The sequence below is a fragment of the Grus americana genome, chromosome 4 (assembly GCF_028858705.1).
Source record: "Grus americana isolate bGruAme1 chromosome 4, bGruAme1.mat, whole genome shotgun sequence".
Lineage (NCBI taxonomy): Eukaryota > Metazoa > Chordata > Aves > Gruiformes > Gruidae > Grus > Grus americana.
This window is the reverse complement of record NC_072855.1, coordinates 49,456,466-49,476,871: the sequence shown is the minus strand read 5'-3', so window position 1 is coordinate 49,476,871 and position 20,406 is coordinate 49,456,466. Positions and strand designations below refer to the sequence as shown.

At 46.4% G+C, this 20,406-nt stretch overlaps 2 protein-coding genes across 3 annotated transcripts in view; one reads left to right on the top strand and one right to left on the bottom strand.

Annotated features, from left to right (window-relative positions):
- The first annotated feature begins 236 nt into the window (after positions 1-236).
- On the top strand, positions 237-6,323 carry DUSP4 (dual specificity phosphatase 4). The gene is made up of 4 exons (XM_054824762.1): positions 237-704; positions 3,677-3,813; positions 4,216-4,435; positions 4,662-6,323. The coding sequence occupies exons 1-4, from the start codon at positions 311-313 to the stop codon at positions 5,045-5,047; spliced, it is 1,137 nt and encodes a 378-aa protein (XP_054680737.1). The 5' UTR covers positions 237-310; the 3' UTR covers positions 5,048-6,323.
- Positions 6,324-6,385: 62 nt separating this feature from the next.
- Positions 6,386-20,406, bottom strand: part of TNKS (tankyrase) — a 143,941-nt gene continuing 129,920 nt past the window's right edge. Inside the window, exons 21-27 of one of the 2 annotated variants that reach the window (XM_054824758.1) lie at positions 18,840-18,960; positions 18,132-18,229; positions 16,683-16,757; positions 15,355-15,460; positions 14,305-14,491; positions 13,355-13,511; positions 6,386-11,514 (exon numbers count right to left, since the gene is read on the bottom strand). In XM_054824758.1, coding sequence (XP_054680733.1) covers positions 11,428-11,514; positions 13,355-13,511; positions 14,305-14,491; positions 15,355-15,460; positions 16,683-16,757; positions 18,132-18,229; positions 18,840-18,960 — 831 coding nt within the window. In that variant the 3' untranslated portion in view covers positions 6,386-11,427. The remainder of the gene's footprint in view (positions 11,515-13,354; positions 13,512-14,304; positions 14,492-15,354; positions 15,461-16,682; positions 16,758-18,131; positions 18,230-18,839; positions 18,961-20,406) is intronic. The other variant, XM_054824757.1, reaches the window with a different exon arrangement.

Here is a 20,406-nt window from a genome sequence, read left to right as displayed (position 1 = left end):
AGGGCTGCCCCGTGCCCCGCGGGGACAAAGGCGCGGCGCCGCCCGCCCGCCCGCCGCGCTCCCCCATTCACAAACCGAGGAGAACATGGCCGGCTGGCGGAGAGGCCGTTTTTTTTTTTTTTGTGAATGGAGGAGGTGACGTCGCCCGCGCCCGCCTTCCGTCCATTCATGCGGCCCCGGCGCGGGATGAATGGGCGGGGCGGGGCGGGGGGCGGGGGCGCGCGCCGGCCGCCGCCGGGTAGTAAAGGCTCCGCCGCGCGCGCGGGGGGTGCGCGAGCCGTACCGGGCGCAGGTCCCTGTCGCCGCTGCCATGGTGGCCACCGAGGGGCTGCGGGAGATGGAGGGCAGCGCGCTGCGGCGCCTGGTGTGCCGCGACGAGGCCGGCCCCGGCGGCCCCGGCCGGTGCCTGGTGCTGGACTGCCGCCCCTTCCTGGCGCACAGCGCCGGCCACATCCGCGGGGCGCTCAACGTGCGCTGCAACACGATCGTGCGGCGGCGGGCCAAGGGGGCCGTCAGCCTGGAGCAGATCCTGCCGGCCGAGGGCGAGGTGCGGGCGCGGCTGCGCGCCGGGCTGTACGCCGCCGTGGTGGTGTACGACGAGCGTAGCCCACGCGCGGAGGCCCTGCGCGAGGACAGCACCGTGGCGCTGGTGGTGCGCGCGCTCCGCCGCGACACGGCGCGCGCCGACATCCGCCTCCTGGCAGGTACCGGCGAGAAGGGAGGGGGGTGTGTGTGTGTTGGGGGGGGGGCGGTCCCGGGGGTGGCTGGTGGGACGTGGCCGCGGGCAGCCCCCGCGTGTCCCGGGGGTTCCCCCGGGGGTGGGGGTCTGGCCGCGCTGCGCCCCGTTCCCGCTCTTCCTCCTCCCGGCGCCTCTGCCAGAAGTTGGGAGCCGGCGGGGGGAGTGGGCGGGTGCCGCGTTTGGGGGGCGCACCCGGCGAGGCTGTGCGGCTGTGGCCCCGGAGGTGGGGTTCTGGGGCAGTCGGCAGCGCGGCCATCCACCCCGCGCGTTTGTGGCCCTGAGCCACCTGAGGCCGAGCTAGCGGCAGGGCAGGGCAGGCCCCACGCCTCCGCCTGGGACCCGGCCGTGGGCTGGGCCGGCACGCAGACCCCGGGGGGGGCAAGGTGCAAACCCAATGGCACGAGCAGCTCTGGCTAGAAGTAGCGGGGGGGGCGGGGGGGAATCCTCCTCTTTGTTTGAGTTCATCGCCAGCCCCACGGTGCGGAGAAGGTGTCTGCACGGGACCGAATACCCGGTGTCACGCCGATGTCCCTTTGCAGCGGGCAGAACCCCCCGGGATGCCCCTGTGCTCCTTTTGGGGCAACAGCAGCACTCCGGGCTTTCCCCCCGCCACGCTCTCGGCGTGGGCATGCGTTAAATGAGGTGCTGTGAGCAGCTGGAGCTGCTGGTCCTGAGAACTGCGAGAGATGATTGAGGGGGGGGGTGCTCAGCTGGGGCTCCTGGATGAGCTCTGTGGGGCTTTTTCTTTTTTGTTTACAGCCTGAGAGTTAATTTATTCCTCGGTTTACTTACAGCAGGGGTGAGGATGTGTATGTGGAGTAGCAAATCCATTAAGAGGCTTGATGGATGGAGGAACTAGCGCTTCTGTTGTACTAGATACAGTAAAAACAGCAGGAGCTGTTCTAAGGATGCGATATGATGCGCTGCTGCGGGAGTGCCTGCGCAGCAAGGGCTTGCTCGGGAACGTGCGTTCGGGTCCTTCGCCACGAGCCGTAGTGGTGCTGGGAGCCGCGTATGTGGCAGGAAGCGCTGCTGCGCTTCAAGGGTGGCCTTTGTCAGCTGAGGGCTTCTGGTGCCCCTGAGCCTCACATGGGAGGTTGTTTGGGGTTTCCAGTCTCTTTTTTTTTTTTTTTTTTTTTTTTTTAAGGAACGGGCTCCTAGAGACTCAGTCTCGGCACTAGAGTCCTCGCTTACCACCGAGCTACTAAAATCATCCAGCTCGCTCTGATTTCACAAGAGTTGTGCTAACCCAGTACAGTGCCTGTCCAAATGCAAATTTATTGGGTACAGGTCATGATGAAGACCTGGATCTGTTTTGTGCAAATCAGGCGGCTGCCAGTTTCCCTGTGAAACAGCCCGGCTGGGTGTTGTTTGGTGATGGGCACCTGCACAGCGTGGTTCCTGTGCTGGGCAGGGCCTGCACGCGCAGCCGGGATCTGCGCACCGCTGGATGGAGCTGCTGGATGTGGCGCTTGGCGGAACAGGCGTTAGAGGGAAAGGAGGGAGCCCATTTCCACACATCACCCTGGGCAGCTTTTCCCTCTCAGGGTGCTGCGATGGCCACTGGAGTGGGATGTGGTAGATGCAGGGATTTTAGGATCAGACCTCCCAAAGATGTCTAATAGGGGCAGTTGTTTTTGGGTGCTCCTCCAAATCGAACCAGTAGGACTGCAAAGGGATGTCAGGCCCTGGAAACGCAGCCTCTGCAAACTGTCCTGCTCACGCGGGAGGGACAATGCACATTCAGCGATGCACATGCAGGTTTCTTTAAGGTACTAAAGCCCTTCCTTGCGAAGGTGGAGGAAACCATAAATGACACTGAGATGCTGGATGGGTGTCTAGCAGCCTAGGAAGTCCTGGGCTGCTTTGCTGGAGATGCTTGTGTCTGCTGGTCTTTGGAACATCCAGCCTCGCTCAGGGCAGTCTCAGAGCTAGGGCAGGATAAGGAATACGTGTCCTGCTGCGTGTGCGCTGGCAAGCCCGAATCTGCAGGCGTAGGTCCTGCAGTTGGGGTGAGTCTTCAGGAACTATCCTGGGAGCAGGGGCTTGGTCTAGCTAGATTCCTCTGGTGATAGTAAAATACCTAACTTCTTTTGGTTTTAAGGCTCAAGGTCAGACTCTACAAGGATATCAGGGTTGTTGATTTGATTTGAATGAGAGAAGGAAATCTCACCAGAAGTGTTTATTTGCACCCAACACCACAGTTTCCCTGTCCTGGGAAGTCGTTGGGGTTTGCTCTTGTTTTGCCTGCCATTAGGAAGATCTGAGGTCACCTTTGCTTATCCCCCTGGCAGCACGTCAAAGGATCAAGCTGCTCTTTCACAGGGCGCTCACCTCCATGTTCAGATTGTACCCATGTCCTTGAGAGGCAGTGGAGATCTCTGGAGAGCAGATTTGCTGTGGGGTTAGCTTCACTGGACCCGGCCAGTGCCAGGGCTTCCCTAGCCTGTTGTTTTGGGAGCTCTGGGCTGGAGGGTCAGGCTGGGAGGGTGGGAGACCTCCCTGTGCTTTGTGGCAGGATGGTGTGTCTGGGAAAGCTAGGAACTGAACTGTCTTTGGCCTGGGAGCAGCTTTTCCCATTAAAGTCAGAGGATGCTGGCAATGAATCCTCTCTTCATTATCTTAGAGAGCAACCTTGGCCTCGGTCTGGGGTTTTGGCCGATGGTGCACAGGGAGCCAAACCCCCAGACCAGAGACTTTGGGCAGCCAAGAGCATTACAGAGCTCTTGGAGCTCTTGCTCTAAGGGAGTGGTGGGGCCTCAAGGATTTTCCCCCTTGCTTCCAGGAGCCTGGTTGCTCATCCTGGGGCAGGAGACCACTCTCCATTACTGCAGCATCATCTAGTGGTGAAGGGCACAGTGAGACGCGTCAGCTCTGGCTATGCTGTTCTGCAGTGAACGTAGCTTGGGATAACGCTTTGTGCCTCGCCTCTTGCAGGGGGTTATGAGCGTTTCTCCTCGGAGTACCCTGAATTCTGTGCAAAAACCAAGTCCCTGAGCAATGTGTCACCCCCCACCAGCGCCGAGCCCCTGGATTTGGGCTGCAGTTCCTGTGGGACCCCCCTTCATGACCAGGTATGTCTACAAGCCCAGTGCTCAGCTGTTTTGGCTGCTCCTTCCAGCATTGCAAGCTGGTCCTGCTGGAGTCTCTCGGCTCTCCCTCAGCTGAGGCCTGCAGAGCCAGAGCCCTGCTCCGTCTCCTGTCATGGGAGAGCATGGTGGTCCTCCTGATCCCAAGGGTGTTTGTGCTCTCCAGGGAGTGGACAAGCCCAAATCCCATTAACACCACCTGCCTGTTCCTGGACAGGATGAAGTGGGGGAGGGCTGAAATGGGTTTAGCAGCTCAGAAAGGCAGCTTCTGCTCCCTCTTTTGATGGCCCTGGATCAGGTGCAAGGTTCCTGCACTGCTCAGAGCTGCCATGCCATCTGGATGTGTGTCCTGGTCACCCTCATATCTGTTGTTTTTCTCTGTAACAGGGTGGCCCTGTGGAAATCCTCCCCTTCCTCTACCTTGGCAGCGCCTACCACGCTGCCCGGCGGGACATGCTGGATGCACTGGGCATCACAGCCCTGCTGAACGTCTCCTCAGACTGCCCCAACCACTTTGAGGGGCACTACCAGTACAAGTGTATCCCCGTGGAGGATAACCACAAAGCTGACATCAGCTCGTGGTTCATGGAGGCAATCGAGTACATCGGTGAGTGCCTGCGCAGAGGAGATGTGTCTGTGTGCATTTTGCCGGTGGGGGGAGGTTCCTGCCTCAAAGATGTGGAGTCTTTGGCTCAGAGGGGACTGTGTCCAGCAGAGACCAGGCCATTTGTTGCACTGGTGGGAGGGAGGTCAGCCATCACCCATGGGTTTGGTGAGGGGTTGGGCTTTGTTGGAAGGGTGTTGGTCTCATGTCTCATCCCATTGCCCTCCAGACTCAGTGAAGGAGTGTTGCGGCCGGGTCCTAGTCCACTGCCAGGCTGGTATCTCCCGCTCTGCCACCATCTGCTTGGCTTACCTGATGATGAAGAAGCGTGTCAAGCTGGAGGAGGCCTTTGAGTTTGTCAAGCAGCGCCGGAGCATCATCTCCCCTAACTTCAGCTTCATGGGGCAGCTGCTGCAGTTTGAGTCACAGGTGTTGGCCACCTCATGTGCAGTGGAAGCCGTCAGCCCCTCGGGGACACTGCGGGAGCGGGGCAAGGCCACCTCCACCCCCACCTCCCAGTTTGTCTTCAGCTTCCCAGTCTCTGTTGGTGTCCATGCCACCCCCAGCAGCCTCCCATACCTGCACAGCCCCATCACCACGTCACCCAGCTGTTAGCTCAGGGGCCGAGGCCAGCCAGGCAGATAGTGCCAGGCGCGGAGGGGGCAGGTGGGCATGGAGCCCCACGATGTTAAGCAATAGTGCCGGACACTGCCATTCACCCTGGACTCAATGTCTTTTTTGTAGAGAAATTTCTTACCTCATCTTGGTTTTTTGCTTTTTAATTTTATGTTTGGAAAGCATGAAAGTTGTAAAAGCCACAAACCCTGACATTGTCCAGGCTCTTTGGGGGAGGAAAAAAATAGTATACTGGGTTTCCTCAAGTGCCTGGTCTTCATCTCTGTCCATCACTATTTTATTGTCTTGTTTTTTAAAAAATGATACGCCTCCCCTTCTCCCTGTATTTCTGCCCCTAGCTCATCTGGGTTGAAAAGGGAGCATAACCTCTTTTTATTGTGCAGCAGTCTTCCCCCCCTTGCGCAGAGAGACATGAGTGCCCGTGGTGGGTGCTGCTTACCTGAGCCAGTTACACCGGGTGACAAACAGAGCAGCAGGCAGGGCCTTGGGCCAAGCAGGGGTGGTGGTGGCATGGGGCTGCCCACAGACCACCTCACCCCTGCCAGTGGCTGGGGAGGCAATGCAGGAGCTGGCAGGCACCAGCTGAGCCTGTTCCTGGGGGGAGAGCAATCTCTGTGGCCAGGAGGTGGGCTGGAGGGGAGATGCAGTCCTGAATGCCTCTGTGGATCGCTGGTTCCTGCAAAATGTACGTCCAAATCTCCTGTGGCTTAAAGAGGAGAAAGGAGGTGTGGGGGCAGCAGTCTGGCCTTTTGATGACTCTGTTGGGTTTACTCTCCACCCATCCCACTGCTGCTCTTCCAGAAGGAGGAGGGTGGAACATGGTTGGGCTGTAATGGAGAGAAGCAGCAGGGTGGAAGAGAGGCTGGCCCAGAGATGCCAGCCAGGCAGCATTTCCAAAACTGGGGCATGTGCTACACGCTGGGCTCTTTGTACAACATTCATTTGCCCTTTTCCACCTCAGCTGGGTCTCACTTACCTCTGCAACATTGCTGCAGCTTTTGGTCCAAGCCTAGATAGAACATGCCTCATCTTCAACCCACCTGGAGCCTTATTTCCCACCCTACCTCTCTCCTTCCCCCCAGTCCAATCCAACACACAAGATGCCTGTGTGGCTGATGTACATATGTATGGTTTTATGGTTTTTGTTTTTGGTTTGTTTTTTTTTTTTTTTTTAGAAATTAACTTTTTATTTATTGCCTGAGAGAGGGAGAAAACAACTTGTTTGGAGAAAATAAAAATAAAACTGTTTTCAACAGTTGTGGCTGGCGCAGGTTTGTCCCAAGACCAAGACAGAATAGCAGTTTGTGCAAACACAGCTTTCACAGAGCAACTGTTAAAAATGTATTTATTGAATTTTAAACTATTACAAGTATTGCAGATCAGACATTTAGCCAAGCACATTTATAGATCAAACTCAGTTGTTACAGAGATGTTACCTAAAGTCCACCATGTAGGTAGGCTGAGAACCTGCCCATCGTCTTCTTTGAGAGAGAGGGTAAAGGAGGAAATAAATAAATTATATCCCAGCTCCAGGTAATTGGCAACCAAGAGAGGAAACGTACAGGGCTAGTTATGAAAACAAGTTCTACAAAAAAAGGGTCTAAAAACTCAACCCCCAGGTCCATCGCCATTTGGGTTAGCAGAGAAAGCAATTAGGAATGAGATACACAAGCTTATGGGACTGTGGCACAGAAAAATCCCCATTTCAATTTCCAAAGCTGAAGCAAGTTTCTGCAGGTATTAAAAACAAAGTGTCAAAATTATCTTGTAATACAGAGACTCTAATCAAACTACATTAGTAATTAATGGAACCAACACTAGAATTTGCCACCAACAGGTTCAGTAAGACAGAAATAGATACATCAAAACCAGTCAGCTAATATGACCTGACAGGCATATGTGTTAGTGTAATGGGAAATGCATCCATTTCTCGTGTTCCCTACTGATTCATGGGCTCATTCACCTTGCTTCAGAAGTTTTAACACACATATGCTTCCCCCGATCCTCCAGGTATCACATCTACTGTGCGTTCAGCGAGGTGGGTACACTGCCGCTCTCTGAAAGACAAGGACCGTGCTCTGGACTGCACCAAAGCCATCATCTCTGATCAATGGATTCAAGTCTACGCAGGTTCACAAGCCACTTGGTACCTGTGGCAAGAATGGAACCTGTACTTTCCCAGGTCTTCCCCAGCAGGGCTGCAGCATAGCTTAAAATGACTGAAACATGCATTCGGTGTATCTCCTTTTAGATTTCTGAGCTAGGTTTTCTGTGGCAAAGCAGCATGGAAAGGAGGAAATCCCATTAAAAATAAATTCACGTATTTCCTGACCTTCAGCTTCTGAGAATGATTAGCAACGCTCAAACTAATACGTTTTGTGACCCCTCCTTTTACCCATCTTTTGAAAAATCTGTTCTGGGTAATTTCTGTTAATAGTCCCACGTGGAGATTGTAGGTAGTGCATGTACTGTGCAGGAGCTGTGACTTCGCTGCAGGGATGGAGTCTTTTTCGAGAAGATTTGCCACTGTCTTAAGTCGTTCCTGCAGGCCAGGACACATTAGCATCCCTCAGCACTTCACGCATTCACGGGGAACAGACATCTCCTCTAACCCACAACAAACAGTAGGATCAGCTGCTTTCCAGAGCCAAGGAAGCACTCTTCTCCAGAAGCAACTCCATCCCATACACCACATGCCTTTCCTCTGTCTGCTGCCCACCAAAGCCAGCAGTACAGAATGTTTTTGCAGGGCTTTCTTTTTGCTTCAGTGGAGAATTTTGTTTTGGGGTATTCTGTTACCAACAAGCAAAGTATAAAAGTTTGCAGGCAAAATAAATTCCTGCTGCATAATGCAGCAGGATTCAATCGCATCACATGCAAATGTTCAAAACAGAGATTAGAAAACACATTGCTCATTCCTTGGACTACAGACCAATAGTGTGCAAAATGGTGGAATTAGTACAAGAGGTTTGTAACAGTCTCTGTGGAGCTGGGATCAAAATAGACCGGCAGACAAAAATGAGGATGAGAAAATAAGATACACCTTATTAATGTACTGTACTCTCTGATTTTAATCCTAACAGAAGTTTTGTTGACAGCATTCAGACTGCAATGTCACTCTGCACCAGGTACCCAATTAATCTGTCTCACGGAAACAATTTCAGCAATGGAGAGCAGAACCCTCCTTTCTTTGCTACATGGTGAAGTTTCTTTCTGTTTTGCCCATTAAGGTCCTGTCGCAAACTGCACAGGCGTTTCAAAATGCTGCCTCAAAGGGACATGGATAAAAATCAACAGGCCTGAGAGACAACCGTCCCTTTCTCCAGCAGGCACCACATTCTGTCCCAGCTCAATAGCTCTTTCTGGAGCCACTGAGAGGTGCCCAGGCTCCCACACCTATGAGATGGCTTAGCCCGGCGTGTTCTTGCATCCTCGGTTCTTACCGTGCCTCCATTGGTGACCCAATGCCGCAAATAAGCATCCCATTATCAGGGGACCGCCCTTCTCAGGAAGTTGAAAAACTTCATTTCTCAGGAGGCAGAGGCTGCCTGGTTATGGGGGCGTGTTATATTTAAGGTCCCATTCTCTAGAATTAGGAGGCATCAAGTTAACTTCCTCAGCTGAAGCAGCAGCATCTGTACCGTTAACAACCTACCAGCTGCAGCTCTATCACCAAAACCATGGCCAGCTTTTTCATGGGTAACTTTGATATTGATGGGCAGATCCTCACTTTGTTTTAAACTGTAAGAGGAGCTACAACAGCATACGCCAGGAGAGACAGACACTGATCCTGCACAGGTTCTACGACACACAGATGCATCATCAGGCCTGGGTACTCCTGTGTGTCTGGCCACAAACAGATATGAGATCACATCATTACGAGACAAAAACCACTGCAAAATGATTTCCTCACACAGCACCTTTACTCTGCACGGAACATCAGATACGTTAACACTGGCAGTTCAAAGATACTGGACAGTATTTTTATCCTCTAGAAGTTCAAGGCTGCAGAAGAAATCCAGACTAGCCATTAGTTCAATCAGCACACAGGAAACAACAAACAAGAACAGAATCTGGTGCAGGCTTGGTGGGGTTCTTGTTTTTAGGTTTGTTCTTGTTTTTGAAAGATGTAAAGCTTTTGACTTCCACACCGACAATTAACCATTTTGCTCACCTAAGCAGCACAACTGTTTTACCATTTAACACTATGTCTAACTGGGGATGGTGAGCAACACTCACTCTCACCGCTATCTGAAACCCTAGCGTAGATAGGCACATCTGCCCACCCCATTATTAACTAAGTTAAAAACAAACCCCAAACTTAAATGATGAATACAAAGCTTCAAAGCCTAGTGGTGATCTTTGCAATCCTAACACTATTAAACAAGTAGCCAAAATACAAGCACCCAATTTGATCAATGAAATTTGATTAAAAGGACAACTAGGCTAGAGCTTGGCTTGGACATCGAAGCTACATATTTAATCAGGTCACAAAATGAAGCGAGAACCATATATCCACTGCCAGCTCAAGAAAAATAAACCCCAAAGTTCAAGATCTGTTGGAGTATTGCTATTTCTAAGGTTTTCTTTAGAGATATTACAAACAGATGATGTGCAGGTAGCCAGATTGCATCAAATGACTGATTTTACAGTGGGTGAAGTTCCTCTGTGAGGGTAACTTGCTTCAACATTAATGTCTTAATGTTAAAAATGAAAATTTTGTGTCTTAATGCTGAAAGTGAAAAGGTCTTCAGGTTTCAGTTTGCTTTGTCCAAACATGTCAGCAAAATCCCACTTGCGGGGAGCACGTATATTTTTGTAAACTAAAAGCACACTATTCTGTTGTTTCCTTTAAGGGGGATAAAACCTGAATGCATGAACTGGATCATCAGATACTAAATAGTGCTGGTTGAGAGGGAAATGTACAGCGTGATGTGTTCAAAGGAGCATTTTTTCCTCCAGTTGTTACATGCTCAACACTGAAGCACATCTCCCGGTATTGGCTGTTAAGAAAAAAATTAGCACAGCTGGATTTTCAACCTTCTCTGAAGTTGTAAAAACAACACAAAAAAGAAATCTGTTTCTACTTTTGTTAAATACATATCCTCCATGAGGGCGACTTCTGAAACTGTGTGATGCTGTGCTATGCAATGCTTAAAAATAACTTTCTCATACCCAGTGAAATAAACCTGGGAACTTGCAGGGAAGGGGATTAGAGTGAACAAATCCTAGCTTTGTTCTCTGGTATACCTGCAAACAAATCCACTTGCCAACCCGTGTTTTAAAAGTTCATTCTCATCAAAATGTAAAATCGATATTTAAAAGAATTATTATTTTTGTAAATCCCTTAAGCTCTTCAACTGTGATGTCACAGATGAAACTGCTATAATACACTCTCCCTTACCAGTCTGAAACCCATTTACTGGGTCTCATATTACAGAGAGACATGAACTAGATACGCCCTCGTGTATGCAATCTTCTGAGTTTTCACCTGCTATCTCCCAGCAAAACCATACGCCACTGTAACTGGAGAACATTTCACAAACTGCATGTACTTCACCCTTCTAAAATGTTCTTTTAGAGATGCCAGCAGAGGGCATTGACCTGCTTTATGAACTTCTTCCAAGCACAAGAACTGGTTTTACCCTTGCGAATGCTTCCTAGGGCTTCCCCCAGAAAACTTAGACAAAGCAGCGAACCAATGCAATTTGCTTCCACTCTAAAGCTACACTCACTCATATTATTGATTGCTCAGAGGTGTGCAAAAAAACCCCCTATATTGAAGAACTGGACCTAGCCCCTTCTCAGATGAAATTCATATTGCATTGTTAATGATTTTAGTCAAATTGACTTTGTGCAAAATATCTTTAAGAAGGTTCCGGCTCAACTTCAGAATACAAAAGGAAAATAAATAGTTGACTAGGATCTCTTGAAAACATAAAATGGTGTATGCTGAAAAGAAAATTATGGCCTTAATGCAATTTATCTGCAAATATAATAAGTAGAATAGTAGTGTCTGAAATTAACATGTGAGATGGCATTGATAAAGATTTCCATTTGAACAATGTTCCCAAAGTCTAGATCAAAACAACATTATTTTACATGTGGTAACTGCAGAGACTAGGAGCCTGAGATATGTTATTAAAAGGCAGTCCCTTGTAAACTTTCCTCAAAAGGAACAGTAGCAGTTGAGTATGCAAGAGTTACTCATATCATATTCATCAGGACAGCAATGCTTTATAAAAGACATACAGCTTATTTCCAGGTTGTTAAGGATTTTATATGATACTGATTTTCTGAAACACGTATCCATCCAGTCCAAGATTGAAGTCACATCCTTCTTCACTGCTCTGTAGCTACTAGGTCTTTTGCTCTGCTGCTGTTGCTGTCTGTGAGGGAGCTTCTGGTTTCACAATCTGGTATGTAATGAGATATTCCGGGTACGCCTGAAAGTTAAGTCAAGAAAAAAAACACATTGCTTTATGCAAGAGCAAGCTCATGTTTTGGATTTCACTAAACAGTGATCAGGAAGGACAATGCAAGAATCAGCTCTACGTTTGCAGAGTGCAAAAGAAAAAGCAGATTTCAAACCTAGCCAGCACTAAGCAGGAACTGCTCGATGTAGTTAATATCTTCACTAATACACTAGTAGAAAGAAAGATGTTTCTTCCATGCAGATGCTGCCAGAAATTGTGTGCACAACAGGAATTCACAGTGTTACTCTCCTTGTTAGCTAATCCTGCAGATCAGTCAGTGCCTGTAAGTTACTCAAAAATCTCAGACGACCGATGTAGTCTGATCCTAAAATGCTCACTGACGTGCCAAATGACCTGCAAATGCCTTTACTGGCAGTAGAATACTTGGCACATCGAAAGCACATAACCCAGGTGTCTGTCCAGCGTTTTCTCAAGACAGCTGGTAGGAGGTTCAGTCCCAGAACAAAGCTGAAGCTGCTGGAGGGCAGGGCCCCATTCAGAGGAACCCAGACAGATGAGAGGAGACTGGGCCAACAGAAGCCTCATGAAATCCAGCAAGGACAAATGCACCTGGGATGAACTAATTCCTTACAACATTGCAGGATGGGAAGCAGCTCTGCTGAAAAGGTGTTGGGGACCCTTGGGTGACAGCAAGCTAAATAATAATCAACAGCGTGTCCTGGCAGCAATAAAGGCTACCGGCATCCTGTGGTACATTAACAGCAGCACAGCCAGTGAACTGGCGTAGTGATGACTGACATTTATTCAGTACTCACTTGACCACATCTAGACAACTGCATACAACTTTTGGGCCCTCCAATACAAGAAAGATACCAAGAAGCTGAAGCCAAGTTCAGCGAAGGACCAGTAAGATAGTCAAGAGGAAAGAGCACAGGATAAACAAGAGGAGGCTGAAGGACACAGGCTTGTTTAATTCAGCAAAGGAAAGGCTTTGTGGGACCTCGTAGCAATCTTCCATCACATATGGAAGGCTACTGAGAAAACAGAGCCAGACTCTCTTCTGAGCTGCGCAGCAGGAGAACGAGATTAATTAAAACAGGGGAGGTTCCTATTGGATACAAAGAACATAATTTTTACTCTGAGGATAATTAAACAAAGGAACAAGCTACTGAAAGAGGCTCTGCAACACCATTCTCTGAGGTCTTCAAGATCTGCCTGGTCAAAAGAAGCCCTCAGCAATCTGGTCTGAACTCAGCGTGAACAAGAGGCTGGGCTAGGTGACCTCCCGCAAGATTCCTTCCAACCTGAACTTATTATATAATCTTGGAGCCAGGCAGAGTAGTAAGCAAAACACTTTCTAGAGTAAGGGTCTAGTTGAGTTATTCGGATTAAAAATCAGCTCCTGAAGATTGCTGTGCTACTTCAGCTGCCATTTAAGGGTAGTCTCTGGCACACAGTGACACTGTCACTGCCGGAAATCTACAGGTAAAAAGCCCAGAATCCTCAATGTGTAGAAGAGCCCCAGAAATGCATGTGTTCTTATTACTGCAGCAATGCCAGTAAAATGCAATGGGAGAAACAGTGCCTACTGACAGAAACTACAACTCTTATTAGACTTTAGCAGTGCTGCACAGCGAGGATGAGGCAATTCTGCATGGTGTAAATCACAGCAGCTCAGTGGATAGGAGCAGCATTTGCTGGCTTGATACAGTTCACTGTTTATTTCCACATTTAAATGAAAAAAATCTAATCAACTAGGTTATCACAGCACACTTGGAAACCGGTCACATCCCCTCTCCAGCTCCAAGCTCTGCCCTTCCATAAACCCAGGCCTTGCTAACCTACATACCTGTTCTCCTCTATAGATAACGTATTCAGCGTATGCAAGCCCATTCACGCTTGGCCTGCCAATAACAGAATGGTGCCCTGGAGGGGCATGAGCCATTTTCATTGTGCTGAACTGAAGAAAGGATTTTCCAAGGGTCACTCTACAGAAGAGCATTTGTCTAAAAGGAAAAAAGAAAACATCATTTTAAAATATCTTACTAGGAGTTGTATGCTTCCAGAATGATTTCAGACTTTTGAGTTTATTTTGTTACAATTAATTTCTCAAGGCTTTTTGAAGAAACACTTTTAGAAAACAGTTCTAAGGCTGTATAAAACCTGTAACCAAAAAAAAAACCCCCACCAAACAAACAAAAACCCACCATCTTTCTTCACATGCAGAAGGGAAGACAGGGAAGACACACACTTTGTTTAGCCCTCACGTGGAGGCCCGTTCTAGTTCATTTTATATAAAGCTGCTGAAAGAAGCTGAAACTCTGTGTTCCTACCAGCAGGGCATGGATAGGTGTCAAAGTGTAAAAAGCACATTGATCTTCTCCAGTACAAAACAAAGCTGTGATTAAGTCCTGTTCACTACCTCCAAAATTATCTGATCCATAGTACAACACTGTACTGCTGACCACCACTTTGCACCGCAGCTTTGTTCTGAGAGTGCCTGGAGTTTAATTGCTATTTTCTCCTGACTCTTCATTTTCAAACTTGCTGTTTCAAGCCTCTTTTCTGAGCCACAATTCACTTTGATTTATACGCATTGTATGCTTAGATTTTTGACCTTTCGGTGAGACTCGTTGCATTTATATCCTTTTTTGTTCAGCCTCGACAAATGGAAAACTGCATTTTTCCTGCCATGACCAAGCTCAAGTGGCTATTCTTTCCCTGTAACCCATCCTTTGCCAGAATCTTAAAAACCAGGACAGCCAGAATTACATCTAGGGAACTCTGCTGGACTCGTACCTGTGGCAGATGTAACAGGACCTGTCTTTGTGCGTGGGACAGCCTGTTCCTCCCCCTATCCCATACACATACTGGTTGCTTTTTGAGGAGTTCTCGGCAAAGTAAATTCCAGCTCCAAACATTCCTCCAATGTATGCATGCCTTTCATCAAATCCTTTGTGAATTATAGCATTAATAAAAGGAGACCCTAGAATAGAATGACACAAAACAATGTATTATCATACATTCTTGTTAAGCTCTATAGTAATACAGGACTCTCTGTCAAGAGGAGCTTGTCTGCCTCAAATAGACCATTAAATACCAGAAAGCATGCTCAGTCAGCTGGAAGGGGGCGATACCCAGCAGGATGCAGTGATGTGTGGGATTTATCGTTATATACCAAGATCCCACGTGTGACTCATATTTCTTACTCATTTCACAGATCTCATTAAATGGTTTTCCCCCCCCACTCACATTTCAGTACAATGTATCTTGTCATGCACACCTTCTCCAGCAGTCAGTACTGGTTAAGATGGGGCAAGATGTCAGGACAATCATACCCAGAATGAATTTCCTACACAGAATCATAGAAGGATCTAGGGAAGAAGGACCCTTAGGCAACTGTCACTTGTAGGCACTTTGGGATGCTTCTAGAAAACATCTTGCTGAATCTCATGGTTGGTTTTGATTCCTTTCCCTGATGGTTGCCTGAAGCATCAGGGTAAAATGCTTTTCCTGTGTGCTGCTCCCCTCGTTTAAAAGATACACTTTCTCACAGCAGTGTAACATCCTCCCAGCAGCTTTACTGGAAATGACTAAGATATGGCTTATCAAAAAACTTTTTTTTTTTTCTTAAATAAATATGGGGTTTTTATCTAGTGTAGCTTTTCGGATTGCAGTAAGCACACAGACTTACTCCACCACCCCCACACCCCTGCATTTCTAGTGTAGAAATACAATTGCTGTACAAGATGGTGACAGAACAACATTAACATTGCCTGTAGGTCCTCATAAGCTCTTTTTTTTGGGTTGTTAAATACCAGTACATATAAATAGAGATCACTTCCTTACCATGAAACAACATGCGTTCATTGTGATGATTATGATTCTCCTCTGAGACCTCCTTCTGTCTGTGACAGAATCTCTCCCGCAACTTCTTGTTTACGACCTTTTGAATCTGCAGTGGTACAACAGGTCCAATCATACTTGAATTGGAATTGAAATGGAATATAGTTTCACAGAGTTTGCATAAATTCAACAGGGAAACTGTGAGACACATGAATGGTATAAAGAATGCCCACGGCTGTTCTGCACCCAAGGCTGAAGTCTTTCAAACAAGTTGGTAGCACACACTTGCAGATGGTTAAAACTACTGCGAAACTGTAGCCCAAGTTCTCAGGTTTTAAGAAAGACTTTCAGGCTTCTTCCCACAGAGCTAGTAATACCACCAAGAACCACAAAATGTCTGAAGCTCCTTCCCTCTCTGCTTTGAGCTCTGTTGAACAATCTGAGCTAGCTTTTTGAAGCTTGCTGTCTGGTTTAGGTTGAACTTTCATGAAAAGAAACAACTTCTGAGGAAAAAAATTAGGAGATGTGTCGTTCCATCTATCTTGAGATACCGTTCCAGCCACATGCTCTAATGTCACTGTGGTTTCTGCAAAGCACTTCACCTTTGATTTGGAGTAGGATGGAAGCAGAGTTTACTTCAGGACGTATGATCTAGTGGGCCAAGTTGTAAAGGCTCTGCATGGGCTCACTTTTCAAACAGATACCTAGCAGGGGCTTGCTGGAGCTCAGGAACCGAGTTCTGTTCTGATTTCCTCTATTTCCTCCTCCCCCCAAAAAAGGAACCAGAAAGCGTACTTTCCCTCAGAAAGACAACACTCCATTTTCTGATAAGCCAGGGCTTGTAAAAGGTATTTTTCTAGTTGGCCGGGGCAAAGAAGGAGGTGTCAAGGTCCGAAGTAGCACAGGGAGATAGAAACTATTAATAAAAAATCATGCTCATCCTTTCTCCCTCCCCAAAAATCCCCTTTAAAAAGGCAAGAAAAGACTACACTGAGAAAAAAGTCTGTGCTGCAAAGTCAAATACAGAAGTTATGGACCTCTGAAATTAAATCAGGTTGTGAAACGTAAGTCAGGCTCTTCACCACCTCTGTCTTCAGTATCAGTTCTTCAGACTCCTTTAAGAGCACAAGTGGACACTTCTCCCTCATTCCATGTGCAGAGCACATGATCAGTTTAATTTTAGCATTTAGCACTTGCTTTAACTCTGCTCCTGCATACTATTTAAATAAAGAACTTTAAATATAAAAGGGTGATCCATTAAACCAATTCTGCCTACTTGCATAAGTACCAACTTATTTTACCACATAGAATTAAGAGGTTTTGAAACTTACTCTGATGACATTGTACCTGTTGAAGATCCCACCAGCATTTCCACCATCCCGATGTTCCCGGATTGTACTTTGCATCTACATAAATGAACACAACTGAACATTCAGCACACAAAGCTTGCTAGCAAGGCAAAGTATTCATGCAATATCTCAGTGTATCACCAGCAACAAGAATCTTGACTGAAAATTAATTAAAAGGTGTAAAAAAAAGAAATCTCAATTTTAAACTGAGGTACGCCCTTATTTCTCAGGCACCCAACATGTTATGCTGTTCCACAATAGAGAAGTTGGATGATGCAATTATCCAATCTTGTAATAAAAATCTACATAACAAAAAGGAGGATAGTGGTACCTGCTATCAAAATTATACACAACTAGAAAACCTTCTTTAGATTAGAAAAAAAATCTTTGAAAATTAATATACAAAAGAGATAATTTTGAAGTAATAATAAATGTGTTTCTAATGAGTACAGTTTGTATTTCTTAGTGATCGGAAAATGCTTGCACTGTAAATATTCCTACGTCATTAGAAGCCCCTGAGAATTTCAATGGTTTCATCGTGTCTTTTCCGGAGATATTTATAGCTACAGCAACAACATTTAGAAACAGCTCAAATAAACATCCCAATTTACTATGGCAGGCAAGTGACCCTTTCTGTCAGAAAAGTTTATAAAAAAGATCTGTACAAAATCCAGTTTACAGAGTCACTAATCAAAAATAGCTGCTAAGCTGGCCGCAATCCTGAATATCTAGACTTTTAAAAAGACTCGAAACACTTCTGTGCTACAGTGTAGGAACACTACACATATAGCAAGTGCACAGTAAAATGGAGTTTCTTCCAAACACAACTCTTCAGAAAGTCTCTTTTCTGTTACGATTTGTCTTTCAAAATGGTATCTGCTTGTAGTTTACTTAAATAAAAGAGCATGTGTGTGTGGGAGGCAAAATTACAGTCAAGTCTCAATTATCCAAGAGCTGTTTATCTGGGTTACAGATTAACTAAGCCGCTGAGACAAGAGAAAACAAGCTGGCTCACATGCAGAAACAGCCTGAGCACAGAGAATGCCTACAGACTTGCAAGGCCTCAATCCCTTGGTCTTCACTCACAGCCTTTGATTTTCACAGTTCCACCTGTCTACAGAAAGCTGTGGAAACCCTTGCTATGAGACGACATTCAAAACACAACAACAAAGCAAAATTGGGATAATGCTAAGTAAGCAAACAGACCACTTATTAAAAAAAATTGGCAGGACACAGCAAAATAATTTCCATCGTTGCTCTATATAAAAAGACAAATGAAGAGCCCTAAACTTCATGTCTGATCTATGCAATTCATACATCAAAGCATATTTTATCACTTTCAACATACGTTGCACGTTTTAGCTCTGACGAGTTATAAGTGAAAAGAGAAATACACTGCCACGGGAGCATTAAGGAAAGTACTTGCAATACCTCCTCTTCCACGGACTGATACTCCTTATCGTCAGGAGCAAGGTCAAGGAGAATGGTCCCCTGACTCACACAGTGGAAAGTCAAATAAGGATTGGTGCCTGCAAAGAGAAGGAATTAAAGGAGTAAAAAACAGGAGAACACCATACCAGCTCTATTTGTATCTATTATCATCATTATTCTTCTTAAATAACTCCAATACAGCAGGAAATGCAAACTAAACACAAGGCAGAAGCACAACCTTTTGTTAGCAGCAGAGGCTTTAAAAGAGAGAAGGAAAATGCATGTGGGACCTAATTGCATTTTATTGTTTCCGCTTTCAAGAAAAGGATCTGAGAAGCGTGGGGCAGCAAAACACTCCACCAGGTCCACCCTTCAGGATACAACTGGCCTATGGGTAGGTACGTAGGGTAAACCAACCCAAAAGCTCCTGCCTGGGTGAAACAGAGTCCCTGGAAATGGGCATAGCCTCCACAGCTGCCTCAGGGTGCCTATCCTCTGGAAAAGCAAGTGATCACTTGGTTCTGTATCTCCTCAATATATTCTTTACCTGTCACAACACACCCAGTCACCAGGTTTGCCAGCAAGTACCTTTTCCTGACATCCAAATTCTTTCAAGTCCTGATGACGATGCCTACATTTACAGAAGGTGACTTCTGGGAGACTATGGTATGCTACACTTAGACTAACCAGTAAAAGTGTCATATTTACCTTGCTGCCCTCCTAGAAGTCTCTCCACACCTTTTATTAATTTGTGGCGGTGTCCATATGCATTGATCCCAATTTCTTTAAGCTCCTCATGCCCCATGTCTGCCAACACATCCAGGGTTATCTGGAAAAGTGAAAGACCACAAAAATCGCTTGCGAACCTGGCCCGATTGCCAAGGCTGAAGACCCATCAGTTCAGAAAATGGAATGTATTCATGGTGCAACCAAGAGAGTAGTCATATTTTATGTTTTGCTGGACTTCTAATTGCTGCCACCTTCTGGCAAGCCTCTCCCTATCACAGGACCATACCCAGCTGCTACAGCCTGAGGCTGTGCAAAACTTTTAGTTCTCTTACAGCAGTCAACAAGAGCTGGTTCTCATATGAGGTTCTCAAAAACATTTTTACTTATGTAGAAGGAGGATGCATGGAAATGCTGGGACAAATCTGGGAATATTTTTGAAGCATTCAAAGTTTCACATTGTTGTGCAATTCATCATTTTCACTACACAAACAGAAATTAATATTCTATAAGCTTACTAATAAATGTTAAGTGAGTTTCACATCAACATTATTGTGGTGTGTGCTATTACTGTGTGTATGTATCCATGTATGCACTTGCACGTGTATCAAACCAGTGGGGCAGCTATTCTAAGTCATGCTCAACTATTCCACAATTTTTGGAAATAACTAACATTGCGAGGACACATACAACTATTCATTTGGTTGCAATATATGAACGAATCTACAATCACCAGGCAAGACTTTAATTTTCAAGGTCACAGAGATCATTGGTGGAAGCAGAAAGGTAATAAAACATGTTGTCATAGAATCATAGAATGGTTTGGGTTGGAAGTGACCTTAAAGATCATCTAGTTCCAAACCCCCTGCCCCCTCCACTAGACCAGGTTGCCCAAAGCCCCATCCAACCTGGCCTTGAACACTTCCAAATAAACAATTTTTTAAAGAACAGGAGATAGAGGCTAAATAAAGTACACATTTTTATTACTATAAAGCAATTGTGCACTGAGGTGATTCAGTGAAAAACAGAAAGATTTCATCTGGAGGAGATAATTATATAAAATCTATTTCCAAATTTACACAGGAAACTAGAATGGGAAGCTCAGCAAATAATGGGAAACCATACGACTTGATTCAAAAGAAACTGCACTGTTAGCACAACTGGACTTGCAGGTATGAACTCTGCCCACTACAAATTGAGTATCATTAATTCAAAAGAAAGCAACTCAAGCAAGGAATTAATAGCTACATGGAACATTTGTCCAATTGAGCAGAAAACAACCCTACTGGGATTGCTGTGGAAAAGCCACTGAAGATATTCATCACGTGCAGTGGAACATTAAAAAAATACAGAAGAAAACCAGATATTAGAAAGCATCAGGAGGAGGCTAGAGCCAAAGTGAAAAAGTGCACATAAAGGTACTGCAGTGCTTGGAAAAAGCAGCTTAAAACAATAAGCTTAAGGAAGATGAGCTTGTTCTCACTAGAAAGAAACTTACAAGAGCAGCTAAACAGTTTCAAAACGATGAATTAATATAGTGCATCCGATT

Excerpts from the sequence above, each read along its gene's own strand:
- DUSP4 (XM_054824762.1), top strand. The coding sequence starts at position 311 with ATGGTGGCCACCGAGGGGCTGCGGGAGATGGAGGGCAGCGCGCTGCGG. Across the intron at positions 705-3,676 it reads CGACATCCGCCTCCTGGCAG|GGGGTTATGAGCGTTTCTCC; the intron begins GTACCGGCGAGA and ends CGCCTCTTGCAG. Across the intron at positions 4,436-4,661 it reads GGAGGCAATCGAGTACATCG|ACTCAGTGAAGGAGTGTTGC; the intron begins GTGAGTGCCTGC and ends ATTGCCCTCCAG.